The sequence below is a fragment of the Drosophila ficusphila genome, unplaced genomic scaffold (assembly GCF_018152265.1).
Source record: "Drosophila ficusphila isolate 14025-0441.05 unplaced genomic scaffold, ASM1815226v1 contig_436, whole genome shotgun sequence".
Classification (NCBI taxonomy): domain Eukaryota; kingdom Metazoa; phylum Arthropoda; class Insecta; order Diptera; family Drosophilidae; genus Drosophila; species Drosophila ficusphila.
Genome location: NW_025064352.1, coordinates 700,654 through 717,142, shown reverse-complemented (window position 1 = coordinate 717,142; position 16,489 = coordinate 700,654). Strand labels below are relative to the sequence as shown.

The 16,489-nt window shown below is 40.0% G+C and overlaps 1 protein-coding gene across 2 annotated transcripts in view; it reads left to right on the top strand.

Moving 5' to 3' along the window:
- LOC108098165 overlaps positions 1 to 15,071 on the top strand; it is a 32,231-nt gene extending 17,160 nt beyond the window's left edge. Inside the window, exons 3-8 of one of the 2 annotated variants that reach the window (XM_043208408.1) lie at positions 7,442 to 7,650; positions 9,407 to 9,542; positions 10,942 to 11,075; positions 12,842 to 12,964; positions 13,029 to 13,224; positions 13,790 to 15,071. In XM_043208408.1, coding sequence (XP_043064343.1) covers positions 7,442 to 7,650; positions 9,407 to 9,542; positions 10,942 to 11,075; positions 12,842 to 12,964; positions 13,029 to 13,224; positions 13,790 to 14,256 — 1,265 coding nt within the window. In that variant the 3' untranslated portion in view covers positions 14,257 to 15,071. Of the gene's footprint in view, positions 1 to 7,441; positions 7,651 to 9,406; positions 9,543 to 10,941; positions 11,076 to 12,841; positions 12,965 to 13,028; positions 13,225 to 13,762 lie in introns of both variants that reach the window. The other variant, XM_043208407.1, reaches the window with a different exon arrangement.
- The last annotated feature ends 1,418 nt before the right edge of the window (positions 15,072 to 16,489 follow it).

Below are 16,489 nucleotides of genomic sequence, written 5' to 3'. Positions count from 1 at the left end.
ATAAATCAAGAGGGAAAACATGACATGGAACATATGTATGAGAGGCATTCGCAAGCCAAAAAACTGAATATAAGCCAGAAAGATAAGCGTATTTCTAAGAGAATATTGCACACTCATTCATAAAGGAAATGGTTCGGTTGAGTGCCTGTAAGACCAACAATATAAGCCGATTATCAGTTTAGAGCGCCTTCTTTATTATTTTTATAAAATTATTTTCCTCTAAGCAAAATAGGTAAACTGTCTGATATGGAAAGCACCTACATTTATTTGAATAAAACATAAATATTAGTAATAGCCAATTAAAAATCGAGGAACGACAAGTTTTCACATAAATACGCAGCAATTAATTACTACTTTTCAATGGCAAACATTTTAATCCAACTTTGCCTAGCAAACTCGTTTTCACTAATGGCAAATCTTCGCTCCACTTCGAATGGCAAACTTTTATTGAACATTTTGTTTCCCGCCAGGCTAAACAAATCAAAGCGAATTAAGGCTGTCAGAACAGAGCCAAAAATTCGTCTTTCAATAAATTGCCAGCTGCCACTACGCCCGAAATCAAAAGAAAACTCCATTTCGGGCTTTTCCCATTTCGGTTATTTGTGTCATTGAACTGCAGCAGGCAAGTGGAAATTAACGCAAGCCGTTTTAATTTGCAATTTCAATTCATTTGGATTTATCGCAGCCCCCTTCGGCAGCATTGCCTGCTGATTTCTAGACAATAAAGAAGCCTGTTCCTGTGCATGTCGAACAATAATATATTAAAGAGGGGAGAATCCCCTTCTCGTGGCACAAAAACTCCAACCAAAACGATTCACCCTCGGCCACAAATCTTCTCTACATCCCGTCGCGTGTCCGGGCCAAATTTTGGCTGGCAATCAAAACGCATTGCCAATCAATTGATTTACACAAGACCTCCCCCACCCCGCTGACATTTCTGATTTGGCAAATAGCTGTCATTGGGTTATCATAATGTCACTCACAGCGTTTGGCCAAATATGCCAGACAAGTCTATTCCCTGGAAATGCTCTCATCAAAGCTTTGTTTTCCTCTATTGTTCAGATCATTAAGGGGCTTTGCATTAGAGAAAATAAATAAAGTCATGTTGAAGTTATGAAATTCGTTTGAGTTCCTTGCTGAGATTTTTAAAGTGATTAGATGAATTTATTTTAAAACAGAAAAATATCTTTGAATTCGCACCTTTTCTGTTAAATAATTAATGAAGTTAATTAATTAAACTATGGACTATTAACCATAGTTTTATACACCTTTTTTAGATTTTTTCTAGTACTTTGTTTAGAAGTAAAGCAATCAGCTATTTATTTTGCATTTTGCAATTTCTCAAACCTTAAGTGTAAAACTAGCATTAAGAATTTAAACTAAGTCACAAACTATACGACTTCGGGTTAAGAGCCTGGGCAAACAAATTGACCGCATCTATCTTGGATGCTGTCACCTTTGTTCACCTAATTAAACTAATGCAATCCTCGACCGAAAATCAACAGCCAGAGTGTTAAGTCAAGCCAGAATGTATGTCGGATCTGCAGGTCCTGGCCGGACTTACTTTTGGCCAGGACAAATAGGATAACAAAACATGACAAAACAACAAAAGCCACTGAGGCGGCTGGCGAAGAAGTTCCGCAAAAGACTAAGTTAAATTTATAGGCATTGAGGGCAGGAATTGCAACTTCCGGCCAAAAACACACACAAATACACACACACGCACACGTAGATATTCTGGGGAATTCCCTAGATCCTGGGGACTGGCAACTTCATTTCACAGTGGCTGGGAACTTTAGAGAAGTTCGCTCCGCATGAACCGACGACAAGGACAAGATAAAATATAAATGGCTTCGGTTTACTTGCGAGCGGGCGGACAAACATATACATACATACATACATACTATATAGTATATCGAGTTGGGTCCTGGGGAAGCGGAAGTGCCACTGATAGCCGTCACATGCTGAAGATTTACTTATTAATGCCAGTCCCCGAGTCCTGGGCCGACATCCTGCTCCGTGGGAGGGGCGTCTTTGTTTTGTTTTGAAGTCGCTCCATTGGCCCCTCTACCTTTTTTGCAACCGCTCCTCTGTTGACTTTCGACACCCTTCTGTGTGTTTGGGACGTAATTTGTGCCCCCAAGGAGGTCGCAGGACAAAGGACACTGCAGTCGGCGGGGACAGGCTGTTGCTTCGTGCTTTTAGTGACTTTGACAGTTTTATACGATTTATGTCATGGTAAATTAAAAATTACGCGTGCTTCCAGTCTCTCCATCTTACAAGTAAATTCTGTTCCGGCAAAAGAGGGTTAATCCCCGGGGGTGGATGGTGTGTGGGTGTGCAGGGGGTGGGTTAAGTCCATTGAGTGGGTGAGATTAGAAAATAAAGATATATACAATGACATGGGGGTTGCTTGATAATGTTTCCATTTCTTCGAGATTGGATATGTGGAATAGTTTTTATGGTAAAAGATTTACGATTATTTTGATAAATGGGTAAAATTAAAATAATTGTTTGTTCTATGGCGTAGCATAGGATATAAGAATATATCAAGAGTAGAAACTAAGATATGATACATATTATGATTGAATATACTAAACTTCAATAAAATAAATAGGCAAGTTGTTTAAAAACAAACTAAAGCTTAATCATCGATCTGAATTTGTTATATAAAATCTTTGGCTTCACCAACTCCTTTCAGCAATTCGTAAATCTCCCTTGCCATTTTTTTACAGTCACAAACCCAAACGCTCCCTTTTATTCCCCTAAAATAGGACCTCACAAAAAATGTATAAAATTCGCCAGCGAATCTGGAACGTTAATCTCTTCGTTAAACTCAAGTTATTTACAGGTCAACAAGTCAGCAGCTCTTTTCGCGATAGAAAAGGCAAAAGAGAAAAAGAAACCTTGAACCCGCCCAGTCCACGAATGGAGTTCCCCTCGGCCTAAACGACCATTTAACAGACACTTGTGTGGCCCATTTTGTTCGCCTTGCCACGACAAATTGTGTAAAAAATAAAATAGGTTGGTGGACAAAAAATGCAGAGAAAGCCCGGGAAATTTAACAAATCCTCAAATAATTTGAACGTCTGGGCGCAACATACTGAGTGTGTTTGTATGTGTGCATGTGTGTGTGTGTTTGGGGGCGTGGAAAACACGGCTACAGTATAAATTTCCACCTGTGCTCCGTGCGAGGAAAAACACGCTGGCACTGCAATTTTCGCCTCTCACATCGGAAAATGAATGCAAAAGCGAGCAAAAATCGCCAAAAAAGAGGAACTAGTATTACAAACACACACACACACACACAAATACAGAAGATCGAAAAGGGATAATAAAAAGCTCATTGCAACAAATTCCTGCACAATTTCCAGTGTTAGATTAGAAACGGGAGTCGAGCTTTTTAAGGAGTAGGTTTTACTATAAAAGGTGACCAGACACCACACGACACGCTGCTCCCTTCGTTTTTCTGCTTATTCTGAAGGCTCGAGTTTTTCTTTTTCCATTTTCCTTTATTATTTAGCCCAGCTATGCGAGTGTGCCTCACTTTCAGCTGTTTGATCCTTGCACTTTTTCATAGCCTTTCACCCCGCCACCTTCTATTTGCCACCCAACTATCTATTTTCTTTCTATTCTTTTTTCTCATACTTGAACATTTCCCACGTTGCTTTACACTCGGGCACTTGTTCGTGGGATTTTATGAGCTTAGTTGGCGATTTAGCGATGCTTGTCTTATTTAGTTTTTAAATAAATGGCCAAGGATGTTAAGTTGGCTTTGGGTTTTTCACTCTGAAGAAGAAGTGGCTGAAACTTGTTGGATTTGCTTTAGCGTCTTCTTTATCTGATTGTACGATTTAAAAGATTTAGAAGCTGATTGTCAAGAAATAGCTTGACTTAAATCAATAACGAGAGTTTTATTTTTATTCAACAAAATGCTGTGATAAATTTTACCAGGAAATTGCCGTTCCGCGAATCTGTTCGCAATCACAGAGCGGAAGACATTAAATCGCAATGTAGCATCCCCCAGAAAAGCCAAACGAAAAGTGGAAAATGTGCCATTAAAAGCCAAACACCAAGCGGCCAACTCTTTAAGCGTAAACAAAAGAGAGGGGCGGCCAGACTGTCACGGGTTTTTCTGCTTAAATTTCATAATCAACACAAAGAACACAGACACAGACGGAGTCCTGGATGTCCTCGTTGAATGGCTCCAGCGATCTGGCAAAGGACGAGGCAGGACTTGGTCAGAATTGGTGGTTCTGCGACTGCAAGGACTACAGCTCATGTGTGTGTGTGTGTGTGTGTGTATGAGTGACTGACGGAGTGGGTCTCTGTTTGTGTTTGTGCAGGACAAACAACAGCAGGAGCATTCATTTTCGCTAAACCAGAAGAAGTGACATAAAAATGCATTAAGCTGAAATTGTCAACAATTTTTCAAGCCACCCCCAAAAGGACTAAGGACGAAGGAGCATCCCCGACGCGTTGGCGTCAGGTCCGCCTGAATATAAACCTCCCTCTGTTTCGGAACGGCAGGCTGATAACCCCAGATGGCAGTCAAATCTGACTGAATAATGACTGCACAATGTCGAGACACTAATAGTGCCCGATGTGGTGGTCTAGTCTGTTGGGATCTAAAGCCAAAGCTGGGGTTCCATATTGGGTTACAGCCAAATAGGGTTTTACATTTTCAACGTCAGCGCAAATTATGATGAATTTGGCGCCAGATATCCCACCGATAACTTTGAGGAGAGGGTAAGGGTATGGCTGTGGGTCGGGGGTTAAGTGCCGCACAACCCCAAGTTTCCTGCTAATAGAAAATTAAAATGCCAGTTTGCCGTCTTCGTGGCCCAACTGTTGCATAAGTGTAAGTGTAACTCGAAAGCCAAGCTCCATAAACTTGTACTTTGCAAAGTTTCCACTTGGCCAAGAAACTCATAGTTGCTCGCCAGTTCCTTCGTGTACACTGTGTGGTCAGTCAGGCAAATGCTTTTCTTGGCCAGAGAGTTCAAGTGGAAGGGAAATTATGTGGCAGCTCGGGAGGTCATAGTGCCGGCCAAACTTCCTTCTGCTTAGTTTTACTCTTTTCAATTAGCTGGCCGTAAGTTTCCGAAATATGCTTTGACAGAAAGTGTCATAATTTCAGCAACTAAGCAACTAAGAGTCATGAAAGGATGTGCTAGGTTCTAAACTCAATTTAGTTTCCACAAGGGGCAAGTGAGCAGTTCAAGTGTGTCAAACTTAAGGAGTGCAACTTTTAAATGTACAATTTAAAGTTCTGTATTATATATAATACTTAGAAGGTTAAACATTTTTCAAGAGGAATTTCTAACCGTAAAGCGCTATTTCTATTTACTAATTCGATTATCCGATGTCGCCTTTTCTAACCAAAGTCCTTGGACTGCACAAATGTAGCCAAGCCGCAAAGCAATCTGTTAACCGAACCGACACTCGAAGCACTTCCATCTGGCGGCAAAATGGTGGCCGGGTGTAAATCAGAGCGCTGCTGGACATTTGCTTGACACTCGAGTCCGGTCGGCACTTCTTAATATATGCCATGCATGTTGCATAAACAAGATTTAAACAAAAGGCAGCGGCAGAGGCAAATATTTGCCGCCGCGTGTCGCCAACAATGAGGTTGGATGCTCCCCAAGGATTTGGTGTAGAGTAGGACGGGCAGGGATGTCCTGCTGAATCTGCCTTTTCACTGCCACTGCGATGTCGAGTGTGGTCTTGTTTTTACTTTGTGTGCCACTCACGTTGTGCTCGTTATTCATATTTATTGCACACGTTGTGGGGACGTAGTTCCACCTCCTCCGTAGGAGTCCTTTGGGATCCCACCCCTTTTTTCCTCCCTCCCCCTTTTGTTCCCCGACAAATGGTCGGGTTGCATGTGCATTGTCCTTGCGAGTTGGGGGAATCGGAGGTTTGGGGTCTTCGTAGGCGTGCTCCTCGTGTCTGGCTGTAAAAACTTTGCAATTACAGTTATTTGATGGGATTTACAAAGCACCTCCCACAGTCGTGCCGACTTGTTTGGACATTCATTTGTTGCCGGATTGTTGCAACCTTGTCTATTTAGTGTGGCATGAAATGGAAGCCACAGAAGGCGGAAGCCGCTAAATGACAGTGAAGCAACCTGAAGGACTAACCTAATGAAAGGGAATTGAGTTGCAGTCGGGGGAAATGGCTTTATAATGGCAACATAGGTGCAGTGCAATTGGCAAACAGGAGACATGAAGGGGCCCTCAGGATATGACAGGTTTTTCAGGGTTTCAAGGGTCCCATTCCCCATTCCAACAATAATTTAAGTGTAGGATTTCATGTTTATACAAATTTCTCTCTAAAGTGCAATTCCCTTAGACACTTGTTTTAATATTTAATCCCCAATAAACGATTATCCTACACATAAAAAATCAAATATTCGTCCTCTGGTGAGTTCATAAACGCGTGACAAATGTTTGATGGCCTTTCAGCAGCGTTACATATTTTACGACAAGCGGATAAAATCATTTTTAAGTTCATCTCACATAATCAGGCTGCAATTTATTTATATTTTATCGCGGAAAAACAATAAATGCAAACAGGTGGAAGGAAACGGGTGTTTACGCATCGTCATTTTTGCCCTTTGCCATTTATAAACTGATTTATAATGCCAAGCAAGGACCTAAAAAATTCGATGGTAATAAAACAGGAAATCAGCCATACGTACGAATGCCAGAAATAACCAAAAATATATAAATACATATGTACATATATGGAGAGTCTGTGCGAACATATTGGTATGTGAGTGCTCAGTCAGTTAGAGATTTGTGGCATAAAACCATGCCGAAAGCCATGTCAATACGTGATCAGACTAGATATTAAAAATGCTTGAACTCCAATAGAAAGTAGCCGATATTGAGCTACTCTTTTAAACAGAAATACGTAATAATTTGATTTAGTTGAAGTACGCAATACAAAGGAGTTTAAAATGATAATATTCTAGGCGGATTAAAAAAAAACAACGCATTTGCAAAACGAAACACCAAAATTTGCAAATTGGTAATCCAGTCTATAATTCAGTGTACCTATTCAACCGAAAGGGTAAAGCCCCATCTAAAATATCGTGGGAATTGTCGACTCAATAAAATCCGTTTGGGGATTTATTTAATAAAAATTCCAAATAATAAAACACAAAATGTCCCCCATAAATTATGCACAACGCCGTAAACCAAAACGAAGAAACAGAGAAAAAAGAATTAAATTGATAATAAAACAAAAACAAACAGTGAATTAAAAATGCGAATCGCGATGATTTTTTATCGCCTGCAGTTGATTTCTATTAGACACGGCCCACGGGACTTGTTTGTTCAGTCCCTTTTCGCTGAAAGCCTGGCAGTTTTAAATAATTGAATATAATTGTTGGAGGATTGTTTTTCAGATTTGCCTTCTTATTGTTTCATTTCAGATCTGACCGCGGCACTAAAAGATGTCCGGGTGAGGGTTCCACATGCCGTGAGGCGTAGTGAGAAGGCCATCCTGAAATGTTTCTACGATATCGAGGATGATAGTCTGTACTCCGTGAAATGGTATAAGGGCCGACGAGAGTTCTATCGGTACACTCCCAAGGAAACGCCGCCCATGAAGGTCTTTCACTTCCCAGGCGTCAAAGTGAGAGTAAGTTGAAAACTACATTCTATTAACTACTATTAGCCTTTTTTATTACATGGAAAAGGCTTTAATTTATTTAATGTTACCGTATGTTGTTATATAAACAATATTTATTTTAAAAAATTGTCTATACATTTTTCAATGCATACAGACTTCCAAATCACACCCCTTTTTCAACCCTTGCAGAGGGAATAATAGTTTCAATTACTGATTCCAAGCCTATAACTTTTTAAAGTTTGTTTATTAATTCTCTACCAAATTGCATGATTAGGTATATTATTTTTTTTTAAATAAATAAATAAATTTATTGAAAAGGTCACTATACTATCATATATTCAACAAACAAAAACATGGAAAAATAAATGGGATGATTATTACTTCGATGTTGTTTAGCCTTTATGCATTTGGCTTGACATTTGACATGACAGCTAGAGTATAAAAGCTTCGGCTCCCCCAAGCTAACTTTCTTTCTTGTTTTGCTTACCATCGAACAGCGAAAATTCCATAAAATCTGGCCCGGCAAACTATATTATTGCCATAGATTTTTATTTTAGTTTTCTCATGCCATTTGGAAAGCCAATAAAAGAGGGGATAAACAAGAGCAAAAATCGAAGGCAAATAAATTAAACTAAACTAAACGGGTTGCGGCTTTAACAATGTAAAACATTTGCATTTCCAGGGCATTCAAATCGAACGAAACGCTACAGTTAACAAGGAGGGGCAGACACATGTGAAATTTCAATGCGCAATCAAATCAAAACACGGTTTTTAACTTCCGCTTCATGGCAGTTAGAAGCCGGAAAAACAGAAGCCCACATGCAGGCACACGTGGGCAGCTGAACTTTTAGATTCCCTTTCGGGTCCTGTTGAGTTTTGTTTTTTACTCGTAGTTTTTCAGTTTCGAAATGCGTTCGGGGTGGACGGGAATATTTTTCAATAAATATTGGCATTTTTAAATTGGTTTGAAAATTATTCAGGCGTATAAAGAAACACGTTGGCATTTTATTTATTTGCTCACTGCTTTTGTGTGTGTGTATGCGTCGTATTTTTCATTCAAATTTCTGTTTCCAACTCATGTGACAAAAAATACGAGAAAACAGCATTCTTTTCATTTGAAGAGCTGCTCTATATTGAATATGGTGGAAATAACGGCAGAATAGAATTGTTTGCATCCAATAGGGAAGAAAAATACAAAAAGAATGGAAATACTATATACAAATATACAGTTGAGAATGTTATATAAACATTAAAAACGGGTTTAAAAGATTGTGAAAGAAAATATTTTTGATGTGTGTGTACCAATATTCACTCCATCTAAAAAATAAATTCTGCAAATCCAACAAAGATTTATAGCTTTTAAGGAACTATTTGCTGATTATAGAGATTTATTTATGAAAAGGAAATCTTTTGTGATATTACTTGGGCCTAGAAGCAAATTTTATTTAATAAATTAACTCCGCTCTTGTTACTGATTTTCCTTTAGGTTTAAAATGATTATACGTTTAAAAAATAAGGATTAAGCATAAAAACCCGTATACACACTTCCATCTCAATTATTGAAATCCCCATTAAATATGTGTAAAAAGAATATATATGGAAGCCGGAAGTAATCCAATGAGATACGTTTGTTGAAAATTTCCATCGGGCCAACAAGAAGGATGTGTATAAATAAATATGCGAATCTGTGAGCTTTGGGCAGTTAAAAAATACATTTTATTTCGGCCCCCACTCAGCACCTGTGTTTTTGTTAACTTTTTTGCAGCGCGTGTCCTCGAACGAGAGCCAAGTGGTCCTCGACGCGGTAACAATGGCTACATCCGGTAAATACAGTTGCGAAGTATCGGCGGATGCGCCCTCATTTCATACATTAATAGCGGCAGCAGAATTGGAAGTTATTGGTAAGTAAAAAATGCAGTCGCGTAAAAATAAGTTACGAAGCATATCCGATTACACTTTCGAAAGGGGTTTTAAATCCATTGGATTTCATTTACTAGTTTTTGCAGACCAGCAAACAAATTGAGCTACTTTAGGTTCTGATTGAAAATAGTAAACCAATTCAGATCTTTGAAAATGTGACCGAGAAACAAAATTAATTTCCAGTTCGAGTATTTCTCGGCCGAAAGAAGCCAAAAAAGTTAAGCTTACCCGAGGCGGAGTCAAAGACAGAGTGAAACTTGCCAACTTGACCAACTGTCGCATTCAATTGGCCGGGCCAAGTCCTTCCAGTCTCGAAAGTCTCGAAATACTTGTGTGTAGATGTTGGCGGACATAAAACTTAAAAATAAACTCATAGCTCGAATGTTTTGGCAGTTAAGCAGACAAAATACAAACAAATTTGAGGGTAAACGAGATAAAGATGAAGACATTTAAGCCGGCAAACAAAGGTCTTGAGAGCAAACATTCTGCCAATGCCAATGGAGACGGAGACGGTCAATAAACTGCCGAACTGACTGTGTGGGTTGTGTGGGTCGGATATGTTGACGTAGGTGAGCTCAAATTGGCTTGACAAACTTTTGAAAGTGTCTATTTCATGTTTATGTGTCACATGTATGCGGATGTGTCTCTGCCGGTTGCCATTCTGACTTTTAAGGATAATGGACAGCACGAGCAAATTAGTTTTTTGGAAAATGTGCCTGAGAGTGCTGCACTTGGAAAAAGTTATCCGATAATTTAATAAATTCCTCAAACAAAAATTGAATGGTTTTCTTAATTAAAAGAATATTTTAAAAAGAAGAGAAATCACTTCCTTAAAACGTTTTTTCTTAACTAAATCCCAAGGGAAGTAATTTAAGTAGTTAAACAAAATTTTTTAATGACTAAAAAGGTTAATATATTATTATAAAAAAAGCGTTCAGGCTAAAATGTTAAACAGATGTTAGCTTTGAAAAGCTAAGCGATTAGTCCAAAGTCTGATTTATTTTCTTTAGTGTTAGTTCTCTTCGCAGCACCAAATTTAAATTCCAACCCTCCAGACCTAGAGAACTCGTAATTATTTCAATTATGAAATGGACCTCGATACACACACTCACACGATATTGATTGCAGCACACACGCTCATATACGCTCACACACGTACATACACTCACACACATACACCCACAACTGACATTGCCCACACCCACTTGGCAATCCCAATTGACAGGACGACAGGTTGGGTCAGAAGTTCGGTCCGAATTCTGGTTTTCCGAATGCCGCAGAGTATCAAAAATATAGTGACAATCGATCCGGTTTACCAGTGAACTGATGCCATTCCTCTTTTTCCTCGATTTCTGATGATTTTTTCTCTCTCACTTGCAGAAACGCCGCACAATGCGCCATTCATAACGGGCATACGTCCCCGATATCGGGTCGGCGACATATTGCGAGGTAATTGCACATCGCGACACTCGCGGCCGGCGGCCAATCTCACATGGACAGTGAATAATGAAGAGGTGAGTGCCGTCCCCCTGTTGAGCGGAAAACCTACCCCCGCCTCCCCTCTTAACCCACTAACCACCCCCCCCGCCCATACAAAAACCTCCCCGATGCGCCCGAAATTATGCAAACACAATTTTCTTGTTTTCAAGCGTTGGCATCTGCCGCGAATTTATGCGCCTGCTTTTTGGGGCTAAGGGGTCTGGGGGGCTAAGGTCCCCCTGTAATTACCAGAAAAACACACGCATTCGTGGAGATCAACGCAATGGTGACACGCCCCCATGCACAATCCCAAAATTATGCCGCCCACTTTGGAAGCGCCGCCAATTTTAGGTGTAATATTTTTTCCCGACAACCATATCCATATCCGGACAATTGGGGAACATGGAAATGGGTCTGGGAAATGTACATAACTAAGAGGCAGCTGAAAGCCCTCCAGAGTCGGGGAAAATTTTCAACGATTTGCATATTACATATCACAATTATTTTTGCCACTTTTTGGCGACTACGCCTACTCAATTACAGACCAATTGTTCAGATTTTCCGGGAGAACAACGGTCGTGAAATGGGGTAGAAAAAATATGAAAAGCGTACACATTATTTTCCATGGCAGCTGATGCATTTGGAAATGTGTAATTGATGAACAGCGGTTGAACTGCAGCAAGAGGGGAAAACATATGCTTGGTTGAGGTATAACATAATTATAAACCAAATGCGAAGCTGTCAACTGTGTAACTGATTAAACATTTTAATTGTTATGAGTACAACACGATGTTAAGAGTTTTCTGTTAAACAAAAGGAATTCTTAAAGCCTAAAATTCATGATTTGTTCAAGCTTTTCAAATGACTAAGGGAAATTTTCAGACTCCAAACATAATTTGGGCCTTCCGTTCGAAACAAAACGAGGAGAAAGCATGTGGAAAATGGAATAATAAAGCCTTAATAATTAGCTTACATATCCTGAACAATCGGAAAAGCGAGAGGGAGATAGATGGAGAATTCCGCTGAGAGAGAGAGAGACAGCGGCAGTTTCAGCATCACTCAATGGCAAACAATGCTTATTGATGCTGCATAATAGGAGCCACAGAGGAATCGGGGAAAATGGGTAACAGGCGGTGGAAAAACAAGGCTAACACGTACACCCACGCACACATGCAGCGCACACACACACTTTAAGCCCCACACCTACACAGACCACAATGGGGTGATGGCTGAATGGAAAAGCGAATGCCGCTGAACTGGTTGTCGAATTGAGTTGAGTTGGCCACGCTCGGTTGATTGGATGTGCGAAGCCCCCACTGTTTCCCATCGCACTGGCCACAAAATGCGCTTAAACAATAAGCCAACAAAGACATACCGCCAAAACCAGGCAACAAACCAACTAAATAAACGCGAAACAAGTTCAACCCGCTAAAGTTTTTCACAAAAAGAAATATCTCCAATTGCTGGATGCATTTAAGGTGAAAACTGGGCACGGGCCAAACTAATTTTGCGTGGCTGTCAATCAAAGTCACAGTTTTAAGAGGCAAAGCACGTCAATGACAATGGGTTTTAAGTGCCAAATATCCGTTTCTATTCTTAGATGACGTATTGAGGGTTTCCATAGTGCTTTGATAAAATGTGGAAACTGACTAACCAGTAATAATTTCTATATGATATAAAATTAATACAAATTCCTTGCAAGATGAACAGAGGAAACAAGAAAATCTTTAGGCTCCTGACCCAAAAAGCTTACTATCACACTTTTCCCCCCTTATTTAATAATCAATTCCTTATTATTCAGGTTAATCCCGCCCTCGTGCGACATCATAAAATTCTTCGAGATGCCCGAAACGACATGGAAACCGCCATTGTAGGAATTCACTTTGTGGTTACCGATCAGCATTTCGACAATGGAAAGCTCAAGGTGAGTTTAATTATTTGCCCTCTGGAGAAAAATAACCTTTTGGTTTTAATACTTTATTCAACAGCTACGCTGCAGCGCCCAACTGCACGATGTCTATTGGAAGACCACCGAGAAGATCGTCCTTGAAGCGGATTTGTATCCCAAACACGGAAGTGTGGCCAACGGGAATCATGTTAATCCCGATGATTTCTATGACCAGTATGCACTGCACGAGGACCACTTCCACAACAAGAAGAACAGCTACCTGACGCAGATTCAGGGTGAGTTTAGCAGCCAAATTATGGCCTTAAACACAAGACTCACAGTACACCAGCACTACCGAAAAGATTCCCGGATCTAAGTACAGTCGAACTTAAGTAACATAAACTCCTTTATACAATTCAAACAAAAAATTGCCTGAAATTTTACCAACTGTATTTCAATACATTTTAATTATTTTGCATAATGTTTCTCTTCAAGTGTACCTGTAATTCGGTTCCTTATTCTACTTTTAAATATTTTATTTTTATTTAACGAAACTCTTACTAGCATTTCATTCAGCTTTACATTTTGGTGGTCTAAAGTAAGTCAACTTTTTTCTTTGGCTAGAATTTTCGTCTTACATGCGGTTGGCTTTGGAGATAAAGGTAGTTAGGGTAACACTAGTTCCCTCTTACTAACAAAAAGCGTAGCAACGGAGTACATCGAATAGATGTTTCGGGTTACACAAGTTCGCCTGTAGTTGGATGGAGGAACCACCAGAATACATCGAATACATGGCCTGCATTTCTGTCTGCGTTTCTTTCTATTTCTCGCTAGAATTTCTTTTTCCTTTTGTATCCTCAGGCGGAGAAGAGGATGGATCCGAGGGCGGCATGGAGGACGGTGGAGCCGCCTGGCGAGGCGCCGGCTCGTCCAGTTGCCGTCCAAGTGCGAGTCAATCCTGGGCGGCGTTCGGTGGATCGCTGCTGGCGGTGCTCAGTTGGACGCTGGCCAGGCAATTAGTGTCGCCGTTGCAGGCGGTGACGACAAAGGCCGGCGGTGCAGCGTGCAACACGAGCGGAAGGTGCACAATCCGGCGGACAAGCCCCTTCGGAATGCGGGTCATCGCAACAAAGCAAATGCAAAAGCAAAAGCAAAGGCAGCTCGAGCATCGCAAGTCCTGCCTGCGGGTGTCGAATTTTAGCTGGAAAGGACGCGGATGCGGATGCGGATGCGAATGCGGATGTCGATCCGAATGTGAAAACGGCATCAGCAGCAACAGCAGCAACAGCAGCAAGAGCAGCAGCAGATGCATCAGGCAATTAACATGATTCAATTGTCACGCAACTCCAGTGCCACACTTCAGGGGTAGAATTTAAAGTGGAGTCCAGCTATATAGTTAGATGATGTGCGGGAGAGTTCAGCCCAAGGCCAAGACCCAGAAGCAACTGCAGGATGTATCTAAAATATTTACACTAACACACCAGACACTCGTTTCAGCTAGCTCAAAGTAACTTCAAATGCATTTAAGGAATGATTACAAAACATACAAAGACAATGTAACAAGATAAGCGAAATACAAGCAAATTGCTAGTTCATCATAAATGCAGCGATATCTATTTGTTCAATTTTTCCTAAGGTGGAGGTGGTCAGAGGGTATAAACTGTCGTAAATTCCAGTTTTCAATACCTTTAAATGTCAAACTTTTTGATGGGATATTTTATTAAATTTCGAAGCCCCTTGGCCATCTCAAAAATTCATTTCACAAAGCAAATGAAAAATGTTGTGCTAAGCTTTTAGTTTTAGGTTCTCTATACATTTATATTTATATATCGAAGTCAAGATTATTTATAAATCGTAAAAAGATATTTATATATATGTATATGTTCTATATAAAAACAAAAGATATATATAAACATACTACGCCTAATTGTATTTGCCCCCAAAGAAATCCCCCTAAGACGAAAAGTGTAAGGCAAAAGTAAGCAATTAGATCTTAAGTCTAAATATTGCCTATATATGTAAAAGTATATATGTATTGTACTTGTATATATTATATAAATGAAACGGAAACCAAAAAGATGAAAATTGTATGATATAAGAATTTACGGTAGATAATCAAAATAAAAACAAAAGCGAGACAAAATACTCATGCAGTTTTATTTCAAGATATTTTTCTTTACAAATTTTGGCTAATCTTCCACATAATTACAGAAGAAACAAATTGTTTGTATCCCGAATCACCACTTAATTGCTACCTTAATATGAGTTTTCCCCAAACCTCCATCATCTCTCTTTTCCGCACAATAACATAATAAATGGTTCCACATTTGCCAGTTTCTCTTGGCGAAAAAATTCCAGGAACACCCACCAAAAACAGTCACTTAATGGCTCTCCACTTATAACAAATGGTCAACAATAAATGGGAGCTGAAATTGGGGACCCGAGAGGACATCTCGCGCCAGGACATTAGCCTGTGTTTGTTGTCCTTTCTGCTGCCAAACAATTAGCATAACTAAAACGCTCAATTAAGCGCCTAAAATGCTGCTGCACAAAGTCCCTCGATCCTTTGTCTTTATCTCTCGCCTTCGGACTAATGCAATTTTCACCTGGCTCCTGCTTTCATTTTATTACACATTTCTTCGCTTTTTTTTTTTGTTTGCCGTCCTTTTGGATTGTGAATTTTCCTTGGTTTTTCCTCCCATTGTCTGTCGCCGCGTAATGTTTATTTTTAATTATATTTTTTCGCCCGTTGCTGTTTTTGCCCGGGTTTTCCATTTGGTTTGGGTTTATTTTTGTGCATGTGCTCTTTGGTTTTGCTGGCACTTGGTGGGTGTAATAAACGTTAATGGCGGTTGACCGCAAAGATAAATGGTCGCACTTCGTTCTTGGCCGCATTTTATCGGCCCGAAGACAATTCTCTGTCTTAGAGGCATTCAAATTAATTGTCTTCGGTTTAATTGGGGATTTGTTATCAGCTGTTTAGTGGCTTAATTATTTCACATTCCCTTTCCCGAAATTAACTTAAATTAAATCATATTTCGGCGAAGTACGAAAATCGTTTACCATTTCGAGCGTAACTTCTGGCCAAAGTTGCCAACAAAAAGCGGCTAAAAGCATTTAACAGCCATCGTCAAGACGAACAAGAAGTGCAAGAAGACGAAAGCCAGAGAACTTTCCATTCCATTTTGGATAGTTCTTTTTTCCCCTGTTGGCTGCAGCTAAGAAAGTTTTTACTGGCCCACCAAAAAAAAAAAAAAATAAGAAAAAAAGAATTTAATAAAGTTGCCATCTTAGAGGGAAAGTAAAGCGGCTTTTAAAAATGTTGCAGGCGCAACTCGGCTTTGGCTTTTCACTTAGCCAACAACACGAACAACAGACAGATACATTTAAGAAGATGTAGCTACATATTCATAATGCTGATTTTCCCACCGCCCCCTTATCCTTGCGCCTCGTTGTCCTGGAGATTGAAAATTTATTCAAAAGTCTGCCGAGTTTTGTCAAGTCTGGCACGAGGGCGGGGCCGAGTCCTGCAAGTGGCTCTGCCCCAGGATAATAACTTTA